Consider the following 15,238-nt stretch of genomic DNA (forward strand, 5'->3'; position numbering starts at 1 on the left):
TCCACTTGACTAATGCTTGTCAACGTACATGATGACACATACATAGATCATGTTAGTTTAGAATATTCTTAGGCTCACGCCGATGAGTTGGAGGTTCAATGAAATTAACCAAAATCTTGTGGTCAATAACATTGGCATCCTTATGTTAGCATTTACATAAACAGCTTACATGGAATACTATATGAATATAAGTGTGCATAGGTAACATAGTCTGTAGGCCATATCACCAATTCGATAGAGTATCTTAATAGGCCCACAATATCTTGAAATGATGTAAGTGCTGGCCTAGTCTTCAACATGCTGAATGCTCTAACACATGCAAAAATACCTCTTCCCCTTCCTTGAAGGTAACTTGTCCACATTTTTTATTAGCATAGTTTTTATATTGATCATGTGCTTGTCGAACATTTTGACGAGCCAATCTCAACATTTCCATGTGGTTTTGGAGAAAATTCTTGACTTGTTGAAGCTTTTTCGTGGCCGGACCCAACTATAATTGGTGATCTAGGTTGAAAACCATACATAAGCATAAACGGACTGAAACCAGTCATCACATGCTTAACACCATTGTAAGAAAACGCAAGAATAGGGAGATAATCTTCCCAATGTTAAGTATGGAGCTTGATTTACCCTTGTAATTTTTTGTGGTAAAAGCGCACATTTGTAAGGCCCCCATTATGAGGAGAAGCCATCGTGCGTGAAGGAAAATCACTCACCGGAAACCAAAATTTTCACAGACAAGAATCAGGGGCAACTTTAAAGGCCTCGGGGGCGGAGGCCCCCAAGACTTTTTTTGTGTCGGAATATTCTTTTTCGCCGGAATATTATGGCCGGACGGCGGCCGGAAAGTGGTCGGAAAACAACCGGTCGGTTGGCCGGTGGCCGGTAGTCAATGGCCGATGGCCGGTGGCCGGTGGTCGGAAGTCAATGGCCGGTGGCCGGTGGCCGAATTCAAAAGCGGACTTGTCTTCTCAAGGGCGGCCACACATGGGCGGATTGGAGGGTCCGATTTGGACTTATTCGCACAAGGGCGGCTACACATGGCTGTCTCTCATAAGAGAGGGCAGCCCTTTTGGCCTATAAAAGGAGGTCATTTCTACACACATTTCATAGTGTGAAGTTGATGCAACAAGGTGAGTGTGAGGTGGTGAGAGTGAAGCAAGGCGGGAGCTCCATTAAGGGTATAATCCCTTTGTAAACTACTTCTTGTTTTGAAGTACTAAAGCCATTGAGTGGCTGCTTTCGCGTGGACGTAGCCCACATTGGGTGAACCACGTATGTCGTGTGTACTCTCTCTCTCTCTCTACTCTATAATCTCGTGTATATAAATCTGTCTCTCTCCATTAAGTAATCTACTCAATTATCTATTTAGCTACGTCTTATTTTCTAACAACTGGTATCAGAGCAAGGTTTGCTCGTAGCTAAATTATCTCAAGGAAAGGATTCCTTGAATTGAGTGGGAGTTATGGCGGAGGAAGGGAAGCTCAAGATTGAGAAGTTCAACGGCAAAAACTACCAACATTGGAAGATGCAGATTGAAAACTATCTCTACCAGAAGGACCTCTATTTGCCACTAGGCGGTCTTGCGAAGAAGCCCGCAACAATGGCAGATGAAGCATGGATTGTCCTTGATCGAAAGGCACTGGGAACAATCCGGTTAAGCTTGGCGTCAACGGTGGCCTTCAATGTTTTGGAGATGAAGACCACGGAGGACTTGATGAAGTTACTTGACGACTTCTACGAGAAACCATCAGCATCCAATAAGGTATTTCTTATGAAGCGCTTGTTCAATCTAAAGATGGCAGAGAATGGTTCAGTTGCAGAACACCTAAATGACTTTAACACAAACATAAATCAACTTCGATCAGTGAAAATCAATTTCGATGACAAAGTGCGAGCTCTCCTTATACTATCATCTCTACCGGATAGTTGGGACAGCCTTGTGATGGCTGTAAGTAATTCTATCTCTGGCACAAATACTCTTAAGTTTGATGATGTTGTGGGTGTTCTCCTAAGCGAGGAAATGCGAAGGAGAAGCACAGGAGAATCATCAAGTGCTGCACTATCAGTGGAAACAAGAGGAAGGCTTAAGGAGAGGTTCAAAAACCAAAAGGGTCGTGATCGCTCAAGGCGGAGCAAGTCACGCACAAAGTCAGTTCTTGAATGTTGGAACTGCGGCAAGAAGGGCCACGACAAGAAGGATTGCTGGTCCAAGAAGAAGAAGGAGACAGAGTCTCAAGACAACAAGCCAACATCGGAGGCCAATGTGGTAGGTAAAGTAGAGCAAGATGCTCTAATTCTCTCATTAGACAATGTGTCTAATTCCTGGATAGTAGATTCCGGGGCTTCATTCCATGCGACACCACACAAGCAACATTTCCAAGACTACACCAAAGGTAATTTTGGGTATGTATACTTGGGAGATGATGAAGCTTGTGAGATTGTCGGCAAAGGTACAGTTTCTGTCAAAACTGCTAACGGAAATGAATGGAAGCTTAAAGATGTTAGGCATGTTCCTTCTCTTCGCAAAAATTTGATCTCTACAGGACAATTGGATGATGAAGGTCACAACATTGCATTCGGAAACAAACGGTGGAAGATCTCAAAGGGATCTTTGGTGGTTGCCAAGGGTGAAAAAGTCGGTACACTTTACTTGTGTACTGTTAGCACGCAACCTTCAGCTTGTGCAGCAACTACAGAAGTTGACAGTGCGGTGTGGCACTACCGACTTGGGCATATGAGTGCCAAAGGAATGCAAATCCTTCAAACAAAGAAGCTTCTACCAGGTTTGAAAGAAGTGGACTTAGAGTTCTGTGAAGATTGTGTTTATGGTAAACAAAAGAGGGTAAAATTTCAAAAATCAGGAAATGAAAGAAAAAATAAAAAACTTGAGTTGGTTCATTGTGATGTTTGGGGTCCTTCAAGTACACCATCACTTGGTGGCTCATTGTACTATGTAACATTCATAGACGATGCGACTAGAAAAACATGGGTTTATGTCATGAAGAATAAATCCGATGTATTTTCCATATTTCAAAGGTGGAAAGCCTTTGTGGAGAATGAAACAGGTACCAAGGTTAAATGCCTCAGATCCGACAATGGAGGCGAATATTGTAGCCAAGCTTTTGAAAGCTTTTGTGCTAGCAATGGCATTCGGAGGCAAAGGACAACCCCAAGGACACCTCAACAAAATGGGATTTCGGAAAGAATGAACAGGACAATCATGGAACGAGCACGAAGCATGCGGCTACATGCAGGCCTACCGCTTGAGCTTTGGGCGGAAGCTGTAACTACGTCTGTGTACTTAATCAATCGTTCACCCTCAACGGCATTGGATGGGGGAGTTCCAGAAGAGGCATGGACAGGTAAACCGATGAATTATGCATTTCTCAAAGTGTTTGGGTGTGAGGCTTTCATGCACATAGATAGAAGCCTAAGATCAAAGTTAGATGCAAAGTCCAAAAAGTGTTTCTTCATTGGCTATGGAGAAGGAGACTTTGGGTATCGCCTATGGAATCCTGAAGATGGTAAAATCTTAAGAAGTAGGGATGTAATTTTTAACGAACAAAATATGTACAAAGATTACTTGGAAAGAAAACAAACAAAAGAAACAGGTGATGAGTACATGGAGTTTGAGGACGGTGAAGACTCAAGGACTGCAAACGGTGACAATGTGCAACAACGTCAACCAAATGAGGAGCCTCAACCTATTTCCCGAAGATCTATAAGAGCAAGTAGACCTCTAAAAAGGTTTGTTCCTTCCTTCAACCATCTCTTGATCTGAGATTCTGGAGAGCCGGAATCATATGAAGAAGCTATGCAACATGAATCCAAAGAAGAATGGACGAAGAGCATGCAAGTGGAGATGGACTCACTACATCGCAACCAAACATGGGAGTTGGTTGAGTTGCCTAAAGGTAGGCGGGCACTTCAAAACAAATGGGTGTACAAGCTAAAGGAAGAAGAAGGTGGGAAGAAAAGGTACAAGTCTAGGCTTGTGGTAAAAGGTTTTTCTCAAAAGAAAGGTATTGACTTCAATGAAATATTTTCTCATGTTGTAAAAATGAACTCAATTAGGCTTGTCTTAAGCCTTCTGGCTGCTCATGATCTAAATCTCGAGCAAATGGATGTAAATACGGCATTCCCTCACGGTGACTTAGAGGAGGAAATCTACGTGCTTCAACCAAAGGGGTATGAAGTAAAAGGTAAGGAGAAAATGGTTTGCAGATTAAAGAAGAGCTTGTATGGTTTAAAGCAAGCATAAAGACAATGGTACTTGAAGTTTGATCGATGGATGTTGGATCATGGATTCACAAGATGCAACTCGGATCACTGCGTCTACACGGAGAATTTGGGAGATGGGAAATTCATCATCCTAATGTTGTATGTTGATGACATGTTGATTGCAAGTGCTAACATGCAGGACATCAAAGACCGAAAAGAGGAGATGTCCAAATCTTTTTCAATGAAAGATTTAGGTGCTGCAAAGAGGATACTTGGTATGAAAATATCAAGGGACAGGACGAAGAAGACAATAAAGCTATCTCAAGAAGATTACATCAAGAAGGTACTAGAAAGGTTTGCAATGCAAAATGCAAAACCAGTTTCTACACCTTTGGCTGGTCATTTTAAACTAGCGAAGGATATGTGTCCAAAGACACAAGAGGAGATAGCCTATATGTCTAAAGTTCCATATGCTGCAGCGGTAGGTTCTCTAATGTATGCTATGGTCTGGACAAGGACATACATTGCACATGCAGTGGGAGTTGTGAGTAGGTTCATGGACAACGCAGGTAAAGAGCATTGGCAAGCTGTGAAGTGGATACTTAGGTATCTAAAAGGGACAACAACAAATGCTTTGTATTTTGGAGGAACTGATATTTTTCTAGAAGGGTATGCTGATGCAGATATGGCAGGTGACAAAGATACTCGAAGGAGCACTACTGGCTATGTGTTCACGGTTGGAGGCATAGCAGTAAGCTGGGCTTCAAAGCTGCAGAAAGTGGTTTCACTTTCTACCACGGAAGCAGAGTATGTAGCAATGACGGAGGCAAGAAAAGAAATTCTGTGGCTTCACAGATTCTTAGAAGAGCTTGGATTCAAACATGACAATTGTGTCTTGTACAGTGATAGCCAAAGCGCTATCCATCTTGCGAAGAACTCAGCCTTTCATTCAAGGACAAAGCACATTGAGGTGAGATATCACTTCATACGCACTCTTTTGAAAGAGGGACAACTAAAGCTAGGAAAGGTGCATACAAGTGAAAATCCTGCAGACATGTTTACAAAGGTGGTCAACAAGGAGAAGTTGAGCTTTTGCTCATCTTCAATCGGCATTCAAGGATAAGAAGCCAGAATGGAAAGCAGTCACAGGTTTGGTTTGGAGATCAGTCTCCAAGTGGGAGATTGTTAAGTATGGAGCCTGATTTACCCTTGTAATTTTCTATGGTAAAAGCGCACATTTGTAAGGCCCCCATTATGAGGAGAAGCCATCGTGCGTGAAGGAAAATCACTCACCGGAAACCAAAATTTTCACAGAGAAGAGTCAGGGGCAACTTTAAAGGCCTTTTTTCGCCGGAATATTATGGCCGCACGGCGGGCCGAAAGTGGTCGGAAAACAACCGGTCGGTTGGCCGGTGGTCGAAAGTCAATGGCCGGTGGCCGGTGTCCGAATTCAAAAGCGGACTTGTCTTCTCAAGGGCGGCCACACATGGGCGGATTGGAGGGTCCGATTTGGACTTATTTGCACAAGGGCGGCTACACATGGCTGTCTCTCATAAGAGAGGGCAGCCCTTTTGGCCTATAAAAGGAGGCCATTTCTACACACATTTCATAGTGTGAAGTTGATGCAACAAGGTGAGTGTGAGGTGGTGAGAGTGAAGCAAGGCGGGAGCTCCATTAAGGGTATAATCCCTTTGTAAACTACTTCTTGTTTTGAAGTACTAAAGCCATTGAGTGGCTGCTTTCCCGTGGACGTAGCCCACATTGGGTGAACCACGTATATCGTGTGTACTCTCTCTCTCTCTCTCTCTCTCTCTACTCTATAATCTCGTGTATATAAATCTGTCTCTCTCCATTAAGTAATCTACTTAATTATCTATTTAGCTACGTCTTATTTCCTAACACCCAATCCAATTGCTTCTTGCTAATGTATTCTTGTATCATATCCTTGCACTTGGTTGACATGTTCAATATGACGATTCGTTTTAGGATGATTTGCAATAGTGATGTTGAATTGTGTACCCAATTGTTTAAACACAACCCTCCAGAAATGACTATTAAACTTGGGATCATGATCACTCATAATGTTACTTTGCAACCCATACAACCTGTAAAGATTGCCAACAAACAACTTAGCTAACTCTGGAGTTTTAATTGTGGACTTGGTTGAAAGTTTATTGGTCTAGGACATCCCATATTGAGTCATGACCTTGTACAATGGTTGGTAAACCCAGAATGAAATCCATAGAGATACTTTCCAGTTTATCATTAAGAATCTCCAATGGTGCAAGAGACCTCTTGGCTTCAGGTGCTTTACTTTATTTACTTGAGATTTTTGGCAATGCAAGATATAATTTTGAACATAGCCGTGTAAACCTGGCAAGTAAAACTATCATCGTACAAGTACATAAGTTTACTTTATGTGTAGGGTGCCATGTACTTGGACTGTCTTGACATTCATAAAGAATTTTGCACCGAATGTCTACATCTCTCGGTACACAAACTCTCCCCTTGTGGAGTAGGTACCCATGATTTATGGAAAAAATGCATCTCTGTAGCTCATCACTCGAAAAAGGAGAACTGAGTGTGTAGGTTAAAGAAAGAGTACCAACATTGTAGTGAGAAGGATCCCTCATTTGCACATGGCTCCACACTTTGGAGAATGCCTGGTCAGGCTCATATTTTCCCTTGAGATTTTTCAAAAACTCACTTTGGAGTTTAGCAAACAGAGATGTTTGCAACGTCAACATTGGTTTAGTCCAATGGCATAACCAAAAACTCATAATACCCAAGGCATGTTTGCAAAGTCAACTTAAATACATCACATGATCATTTGCACATCTTGCAATTGATCACAATTTGTGAACTATCTCCAAAGCAAATACTTGTTTTTTTATTGTAGCTAAATTTAATCCATGGTCTTCAGTTCTATAATGGAATCTATCCCTTATAAACTAGTGTGACATAATTGGACTCAATTTGGATCACCACATGTAGGTAGCTCCCTTTGTGTGTGGGCACTTATCCTCACATTCCTTCATCTAGTGCTTGCAACTTGGATAGATTCCTTAGGGTCCTTTTTCAAGGTGCAATATCATTCAATCACAACTTTGATAGACTCCTTAGGGTCCTTTTTAAAGGTGCAATTGCATTCAATCACGTAAGCACCCAAATTTTTCATAAGGGATAAGCTAAACACACTCAGTTGTACCTCTGAGAGTTTCCTTGTACTCAATTTCACAACTAAAAGTGGCCACAAGAGATTGCTACCATGATATGCATGAATTACCAAAAGCATGAAGGAAAAACTACCAATGTGATGTCATATCAACAATCCAAATTTGAGTCAAAAGAAGCATGCTACATTGGCGGCAATGATCCCCACTTGGGATTAAAAAAATCTTAAATGCATAGCACCACTCAAGTAGTAAAATATCAACTTAAATGTCTACCAATGCTTAAACCATGGGCTATTCATAAGTCTGCTCACCTCTGAGACTCCATGTTGAATGTTTGGACTCATAATGCATGCATAAATAAGGAAAGTAATACCCTATTGAGAGAGAGTGGCATCGAAGAGTCTAGCATCATGAATACTAAGTTTCAAACCTGGTAGCAACACACTTGCAATCTTCACAATCAAACTACACAAAATTAACTTAATACTTTGCTTGATAGAAAGATCTACCTCCATCACATTGTTTAATTTGTATGGCTGAATAAAAATTCAAGACTCCCAAGTTTGTTATAAAAAAAGAAGCATTCACACTACCTCAAAGACAACAAGGTGCTTCTTTGTTGTTCTAGCAAGGAACATGTCATCAACATAGAGAATAACGATAAGAAATATGTCATTTGTATGCTTGACATACAAAGTGCTCTTAGTTGGACAATTTTAAAAACCATGTGCAATTAGAAAAGCAAGTAACTTCTCATACCAAGCACAAGAAGTGTGCCTTAAACCCTACAAAGCCTTTTTCAATCTGCACACTTATGCTTTCTTATCTTTTTCAAACAAGGTTGCATTAAATACACTTTTTCATGAAAGCTCCATTGAAAAGCACAGTTTTTATGTCCATCTTAAGTAGCAGTCATACAATAAGAAAACAAAGTCTTTATCTCCATTATGAGTGATATTGATCAAATAAGAAAATCAAGGGTCTCATAAAAATCAATGCTTTTATTCTAAGCATAGCATTTTCCACAAGTCCAAACTTATAACAAACAGCTTACCATTTGGCTTATGTTTCATCTTAAAACCCCCTTGATACATTAAGGGTTCATGCGGCCAACTGGCCAAACACCCATCACACTAACCATACTAATGTTATCTATTCTTTTGATCATATAGAACAATAAGGAGAGGTGAGGGGTTAATCCTCACTGAGAGGTCCACCCAAAACTCTCTACATTCTCCTTCCTCGCATAGCACGTCGAGTACACATGCATCCATGCATGCACTCACAACTGGTATTAGAGCCGATTGGTTGAGGACGAGAGAGCTTCATCGTTGTGATTTCTTTGTGCACTATTTGGAGCTAACTTGTCTCTAAGCTTGTTTTGTGGTGCTAAACACCCTGGTATGCTTTGATGTCAACTTTGGTCCTTAAATTGCCCTTTAGACATCATACGTGTATGATGTCTATCTGGTTAGAATGAGGTGAAACTCACTCCTAAGGTCTCCCACATCACTGGTAACCCACAACAACTTTCAAAATTCAAATCTAACTCTTTTTGTGCTAGATATGATCAATTTAAGAATTCACTTTGCCTAGATCCTTCTTATGGCCTTTACAAACCCAAAAATGCTTCAAATTCAATGGAATTTGGCCTATTGATTTCTAAATTCTCTAGCTCACAAGGGTGCACTCAGATGTATCTTTTGACTCAAAATCTGGCCTCTAAGAGTCTAGGTGATCAGAATGGACTCCTGTTTCTACCCCAGGTGTCCATTGGTATGTAGATCCTGATTATGTGCTCACAGGAAATTTTGGATGTCAAAATTGCACAAAATCACCACTTTTTGACAAGGAAATCCCCCAAAACAGTAAGACCCCCTCAATTCTCAATCTATTGCCCAAACGACATGAAATTTGGTGTATGTGCTCAACACAACTTGCAGAAGATGAGTATAGTTTCAAAAGTTTATTTTTGGATGCTAGAATTACCCTTTAAACATCATATGTGTATGATGTCTACTGATAATTTTTTTGCCAGAATTTAACCACTAGCATCCCTAAGTCTCTAGCACTGGTTTTTAAGCACTTCACCAATTTTCATACAAGTTTTTCTTTTTTTAAAAAGTTTTGATACTCCGTCTTTTGTCTTTTGGGTGTCCAGAGTTGGTCAAAACTCTAGTCTCAATGTGTACTTAGTGTAAAAACCCCTTTTTGAACACTCTAGTGCAGTCAAATTTTTCAAATTTGGTCTCTAGATGCCTCTTGAAACATCATACGCGTATGATGTCTAAGTTTACAAAATTTCAGTTTTTGTACACAGAACTCTTGCAAATACTCTCTTATATGCACAACACCAATCAGTCATGAAAAAATGTCGACAGAAATTTGTTTATTGCATTTTTACCCTCAAAAATCAGACTTTTAAGTGATTTTAAATCCAAACAAGCACTTTAGCAAATAAATCAATGACGAATAGCTCTAGATCAGAATCATATCACTTACCTAAAGCTGCTCCTACATATCATATGGGGTTTTGCATTTATGAGTAGAAAAACACTTCAGTGCCACACACGGACTAGCAACAAATGCTTTTATCATCTCTCACAAATCAATTGACCACCACCAACTACTCTAATCTACAACTAATACTACAAATCCTAACTAAATCTACCTAGTCGCAAACCCTCGGCAAGACACACGCTTCCTGGCTGTCCACTTGATCTCAAAATATCCTCTTCCGGATCCACTTAAGAAAAATGCTTTCTTTAGTCAGAACTTTACTTTAAGTAAGGTGTGTGGAGATATAGGAGTACCTGGAGAAGGGATGACATTGGCATCATATTTGGGATCATAGCCTTTATTGTAATTGGCTTCACATTCATATTCATCAAGAAGAGCATCTTTGATGAGGTTAATTGTTGCACCATTTGGGCAATTGTTGTTGAAGAGTCTCTGGTTGGGGTTACTTGTGACTCCATTGGGTTGGCGCCATTGGTATGAACATTGTTCTTAGCAGTGTTGTTTGGGTACTTATATGCATAAAGGCAAAATTGGAAACATTCAAAGCATTTCACCTTTTTGTTATTGTTGGAAGGTTGAGTAGGACCTTGATTGGTTGAAGGCTTTTGGTTGCCTCGCTGCTGCATGTTGCTGCTGTTATTGCCATGGGGCTAAATGGGTGTAGCAAAATTGTCAAACCTATGTCTCTTGAAGAAAGTGTGGCTTTGATTCCTTTTCCTGTCAAAGTTAGGAAAGAAGAAAACTTTCTTATTACGGTTAGTGTAAGTAGGTTTATCATTGTGGGAGAGATGGTGAGAGGTTTGATGGGTGTGTGTGTGTGTGTGTGTGTGTGTGTGTGTGTGTGTGTGTGTGTGAGGAAAGTTGAATAAATTTAGCATCTATTCTCTCGAACTCCCATTAGTGGTATCAGAGCAAAGATTTGCAGCAATTGGTAGCTTGATTTCAATTTTTGAAGAGAAATTTTAATTTCACAACATGAGATTTGCAAATTGAAGTCAATCAACAAATTTTCCAGCAAATTATGCTTATCAACAATCGTAATCAGATATGTAAAGTATTCAATTCAAAGTAATCACTAAATTTGGTGGAGTTGTGAAGATGGATGTGTGAGGAGACGAGAAGAAGAAAATTTTGTAGAAGATTGTTTAAGTGAAGATTTTGATTTGACATCAGAGTGCTTTGAAGGAGCTTTGGAAGAAGTGGTTGGGCTTAAGGGAAGGACGGTAGATGAGAAAAGATTTTTATTGTGCTCGAAAAGAAGCGAGTAAACATTGAGAAGGTGTCAAGGGCTATATAAGGAGATTCAAAGTTTTAAGGATTAAAATTCACTCGTTTGAGAAGTTTGATGAGTTTTGAGGATTCACAAAGAGCTTGAAGTCAATTTTCAAAATTCTTGAAATCCAATCGCTCTCGGCTTAAGAGGAGATTGGGAATAACCAATCAATTCACCAAAAATTACCTATTACAAATAGTTCGTTTGTTTTTTTTCCCTTATGCTCGGAGAATGTTGTGGGAATGGCATCCTCCACACAATAAGGCCAACAGGTCGACCTCCACCAAAATGATCACTGTCAGCATCAATCAGGTCGCCCCTGTAGACATTTCCCCTACTTGCTTGCTACCCAAAAGCCCCTGTATTGTCTGCCTTCGCCCAATCTTTCCACGGCGTTGTTGTTCCTTCTATCTTTTCTTGCTGCCAAACATTACTTTCACACTCTTGGTTAGAAAGTGTGGTCTTCAGTCATTCATTAAACCCCTTGGATGACCACCCATCAAACTCCAAGAGTGATATCCCTTGGTCGACCACCATTCCTACCCATGAACTTTATCGTCTCTCTTTGACCGACCACCCTTACTACTTCTTGGCCATTGAAGTTTTGGGTGGGATGCCCAACTTCAAAACCCTTGGCCACCCATCTTCAAAGATCATTTGGTTGCCTTTTCCAAACTCTTCTGGCTTTCCACCGTAACCCCTTTCTCGCCGCCCACCAAAGCCCAAAACCCTTACCACTTGAAGCATTACTCCCCAATTTGCCTAGTAATCAAGAGCCATAAAGCCTCAAGTTACAAATCCTTCATGTTGAGGAAATTTCAACTTTGAGGAGGTACTACAACAAAGAGTTACCTCCAGTCACTTTGCGATTGAACGTTCTTTAAAACCTTTGAACTCTGCAAATTCATCAACAAACCCTAAAAAATTTTGAAGAATGCCTCTTTATTTTGCAGACTCTTTACCGATTTCCATCTACTACTAGGAGCACGGAGTTCGATCTCGAAGAAAAATTCAACTTTCCTGCATACTGACCATCGATTTCAACCTTACCTTGGTGGTGCACACGTGGACGAGGCAACATCATCAACCTTCCAACTAAGTAAAAATTTATTTTGTTTTATATTTTATCTTCTCACTGCTTGCATACCCCCCCCCCCCCCAAAAAAAAAAAACACACACACACATATTTGCGTAGGCTTGATAAAATTTTTAAAGCTTCGGGTACCTATTCTTGAAAAATATCGCATGCATTCTTGTGCATATGTTCTTCATGGGCCCATTTCTTCACCATGGTAAATTCAAAAGTCTAAAGAGACTAGCATCTATGAAATAATTTTTCCAAACACTATAAGAAGTGTATAAATGGCTCTCAAAAGGATGTTTTGAGATTCTTTTTTAGATGCTTTTGGTGTTTTATTCAAATTCTAAAAAAAGGATACTCGAGTCACAAGTATCTTGTTTTGGTCCAAACTAGTGTTAAAATTCTCAAATACAAACTCACATTGTATACATGCTCCTTTCTATAGCTTTATATTTTTAGAGAATCTTTTTTCTAAAAACATACCTACTGTGTTAAATGACCTACAAAGCTTAAATCCGATGAACTCAACCATTGGGCTTACTTAATGAGAAAGAATTGTTAGTTAACATGTAGCTTTCATAAGACATCTTTTGGCAAGTTTTCTAGCCTGTTGATGCTGAGGGAGAGATTATGCGATTGTGCGGATTTTTTGGCCTTCAGAAGGCCATAGGAGAGTGGATGGAGAATTGGTGCACTTTCTGGACCGTTGATTAAGAATCACGGATTGGCAACACATGTTAGGTGAGTTTGTTTCATAATGTATATAGGTCTTTCCATCATTGTAACTTGGTCTCTTCTTTCAATGCTAAATTGACTTCCTTGTTTTATAAATGTTATATTTTCTTTTTATAATGTAAATGGATCTTTCCATCATTGTAATTTGGTCCCATTGTTTAATGTTCACTTGACTTTTTTTAAATTTTAAATTTTTTTTTAGTTAAAGAGTTTTATAAAGGTTACATTTTTCTTTTATAATGTAAGTGTCTCTTTTCATCATTGTAATTTGGTCCCTTTATTTAATGCTCACTTGACTTTAAAAAAAAATCTTTGTTTAGTTTATAAATGGATCTTTTCATTTAAGGATTTAATGACTTTCTTGTCAACTTTTGGATTTAAAACATACTTTTTTCCTTGTGAATTTTCTTTTCATGAAAAACAATTTCTAACTAGAAAATTATAAATTATCCTTAAATTAAAGAATTTTTTCACCACTAAGATTTTTTTTTCAACTTTTGGTTTTGATATGTAAATGTCACCTTATTACTTTAGTGCATGTATTATTATTAGGGATTAGCTTTAGAATTTTTTCACAACTAAGATTTTCTTTTTCAACTTTTGGATATGATATGTAAATGTCACCTTGTTACTTTAATGCATGTATTATTATTAGGGATTAGGTTTAGACATTTTCAATATTCATTTCTATCCTGAAGATATTATGGATTTCTTTCATTTAATAGCATGCATCATTTTATTGTGTAATTTGTTTTATTAAAAAATTATTCAAGAATTAAATCAATTCCTAAACTCTCACTAATATTTTATATGCTTTATGTTTTCATGATGTCAATTAATATAACACTCATACATAAGGGCATAAGAAAAAACGAAGATTTTTGGTGCAATTCCTTTACCATTGAATTGAATTGTTGGATGTTTTCCATGTGGCATTTGAGCGTTTTTGGATTAATGTGTGCGTATGGGAGTGCCCCCCCACTCTATCACTTCGTTGGAGTCGAGGTAGCTCTCTCTCTCTCTCTCTCTCTCTCTCTCTCTCTCTCCTATAGGCCGCCGTAAATCTTTACCTTGTTTTACTGAAGTCCAAAGTGATGGTGAGCTTTTGATGTGAGTTGTTTCTCAACTCAAGGCAATGCTTACTTTTACAAGGATTATATTTATATGAGGTAGATGCTTTCTGTGGTTTCTCTCAAAGAAAGCATGATGGAATTTCTTATAGGATTGTCATCTTGGGCTTTGTATTCTTGTGATATCTCACATTGATTATAGGAGCTTTTCATGATGAAAACATTTTATATTCCTTAAATTATGAAGAATTTGTGTAAAACCTGGCCATTTTTATATCTAGTTTAACTGTTGGGTTACACCTCACTAAATAGGCACTCAAATCGATTTGACATCTGCATTCCATCTTAAATCTAAATGGCAAATAAGAGCCACCAAAAACAATATAAAAGAAAATCTCTCCTCCAAACAAATGTGAGGTCCATCTACAACATGCATGTTCTTCAAGGGTTTGACATTCAGAGGGTGAGAGAGGTCAGGAAGCTATGAAGTTACTCTTGGTGGTAGGCCACAAGCGGCGTTTAAAGGCTTAAGTAATAGCCTAGGTAGATGTGAAGGTCTTTTAAATGCAGCTCCCTCCATTGCCATAGACGAGCAAGGTCAAACAAGGGTATGTCTATTTGAGAAAATTTTAGCCTTAGGACAGACAATTAATTAAACGTGAGAATTGTTGAAGTATGTCTGCAAAAATCCTTGAAAATTGGAAACTTCAAGTGATGACGGAAGATGCGAGTGAATAGCAGAATGGACGCGCGAGGATGCGACAGCTGAGGATGCTCAACAGAGCTGTACAGACAGCATTAAGGGCTACCGCAAAGGTTCTTAGTCAGCGGCTCTCCTCCTCCTGCAGAGGTACTTAAACTTGTTTACGTTAAGTTAATACTACTGTCATCCTAGCTAGGGTCCAGTTTGAAGTGCACGAGAGGTGGAGAGGGCTCCCTCTCAAGAATGCTGAGAAGGGCATGTGATACTGAAGGTTCTCTTTATGTGCTTGATATATGACACAGATGGTTCGAGGTGCTCTCACTGTTTATGCTTCCCATACTGTTTGTGAGTCCTTTGATGGATAGCCCTTGTATAGCTCTATATTCCATGTCAGCACCCTGTAGAATATAGACAGCCTTTGTGGAACTCACTTGCTGTTGTGGCCTCACATACATA

General features: G+C 39.3%; 1 protein-coding gene across 1 annotated transcript in view; it reads left to right on the forward strand.

Moving 5' to 3' along the window:
* The window catches only part of LOC147449625 (uncharacterized), a 63,513-nt gene that overhangs the window by 14,510 nt on the left and 33,765 nt on the right, over positions 1-15,238 (forward strand). Inside the window, exons 2-3 of the mRNA XM_086521601.1 lie at positions 14,547-14,687; positions 14,821-14,929. Of these exons, the coding sequence (XP_086377727.1) occupies positions 14,547-14,687; positions 14,821-14,929 (250 nt within the window). The remainder of the gene's footprint in view (positions 1-14,546; positions 14,688-14,820; positions 14,930-15,238) is intronic.

The sequence above is a fragment of the Adiantum capillus-veneris genome, chromosome 10 (genome assembly GCF_014529385.1).
Source record: "Adiantum capillus-veneris isolate H3 chromosome 10, ASM1452938v2, whole genome shotgun sequence".
NCBI lineage: Eukaryota > Viridiplantae > Streptophyta > Polypodiopsida > Polypodiales > Pteridaceae > Adiantum > Adiantum capillus-veneris.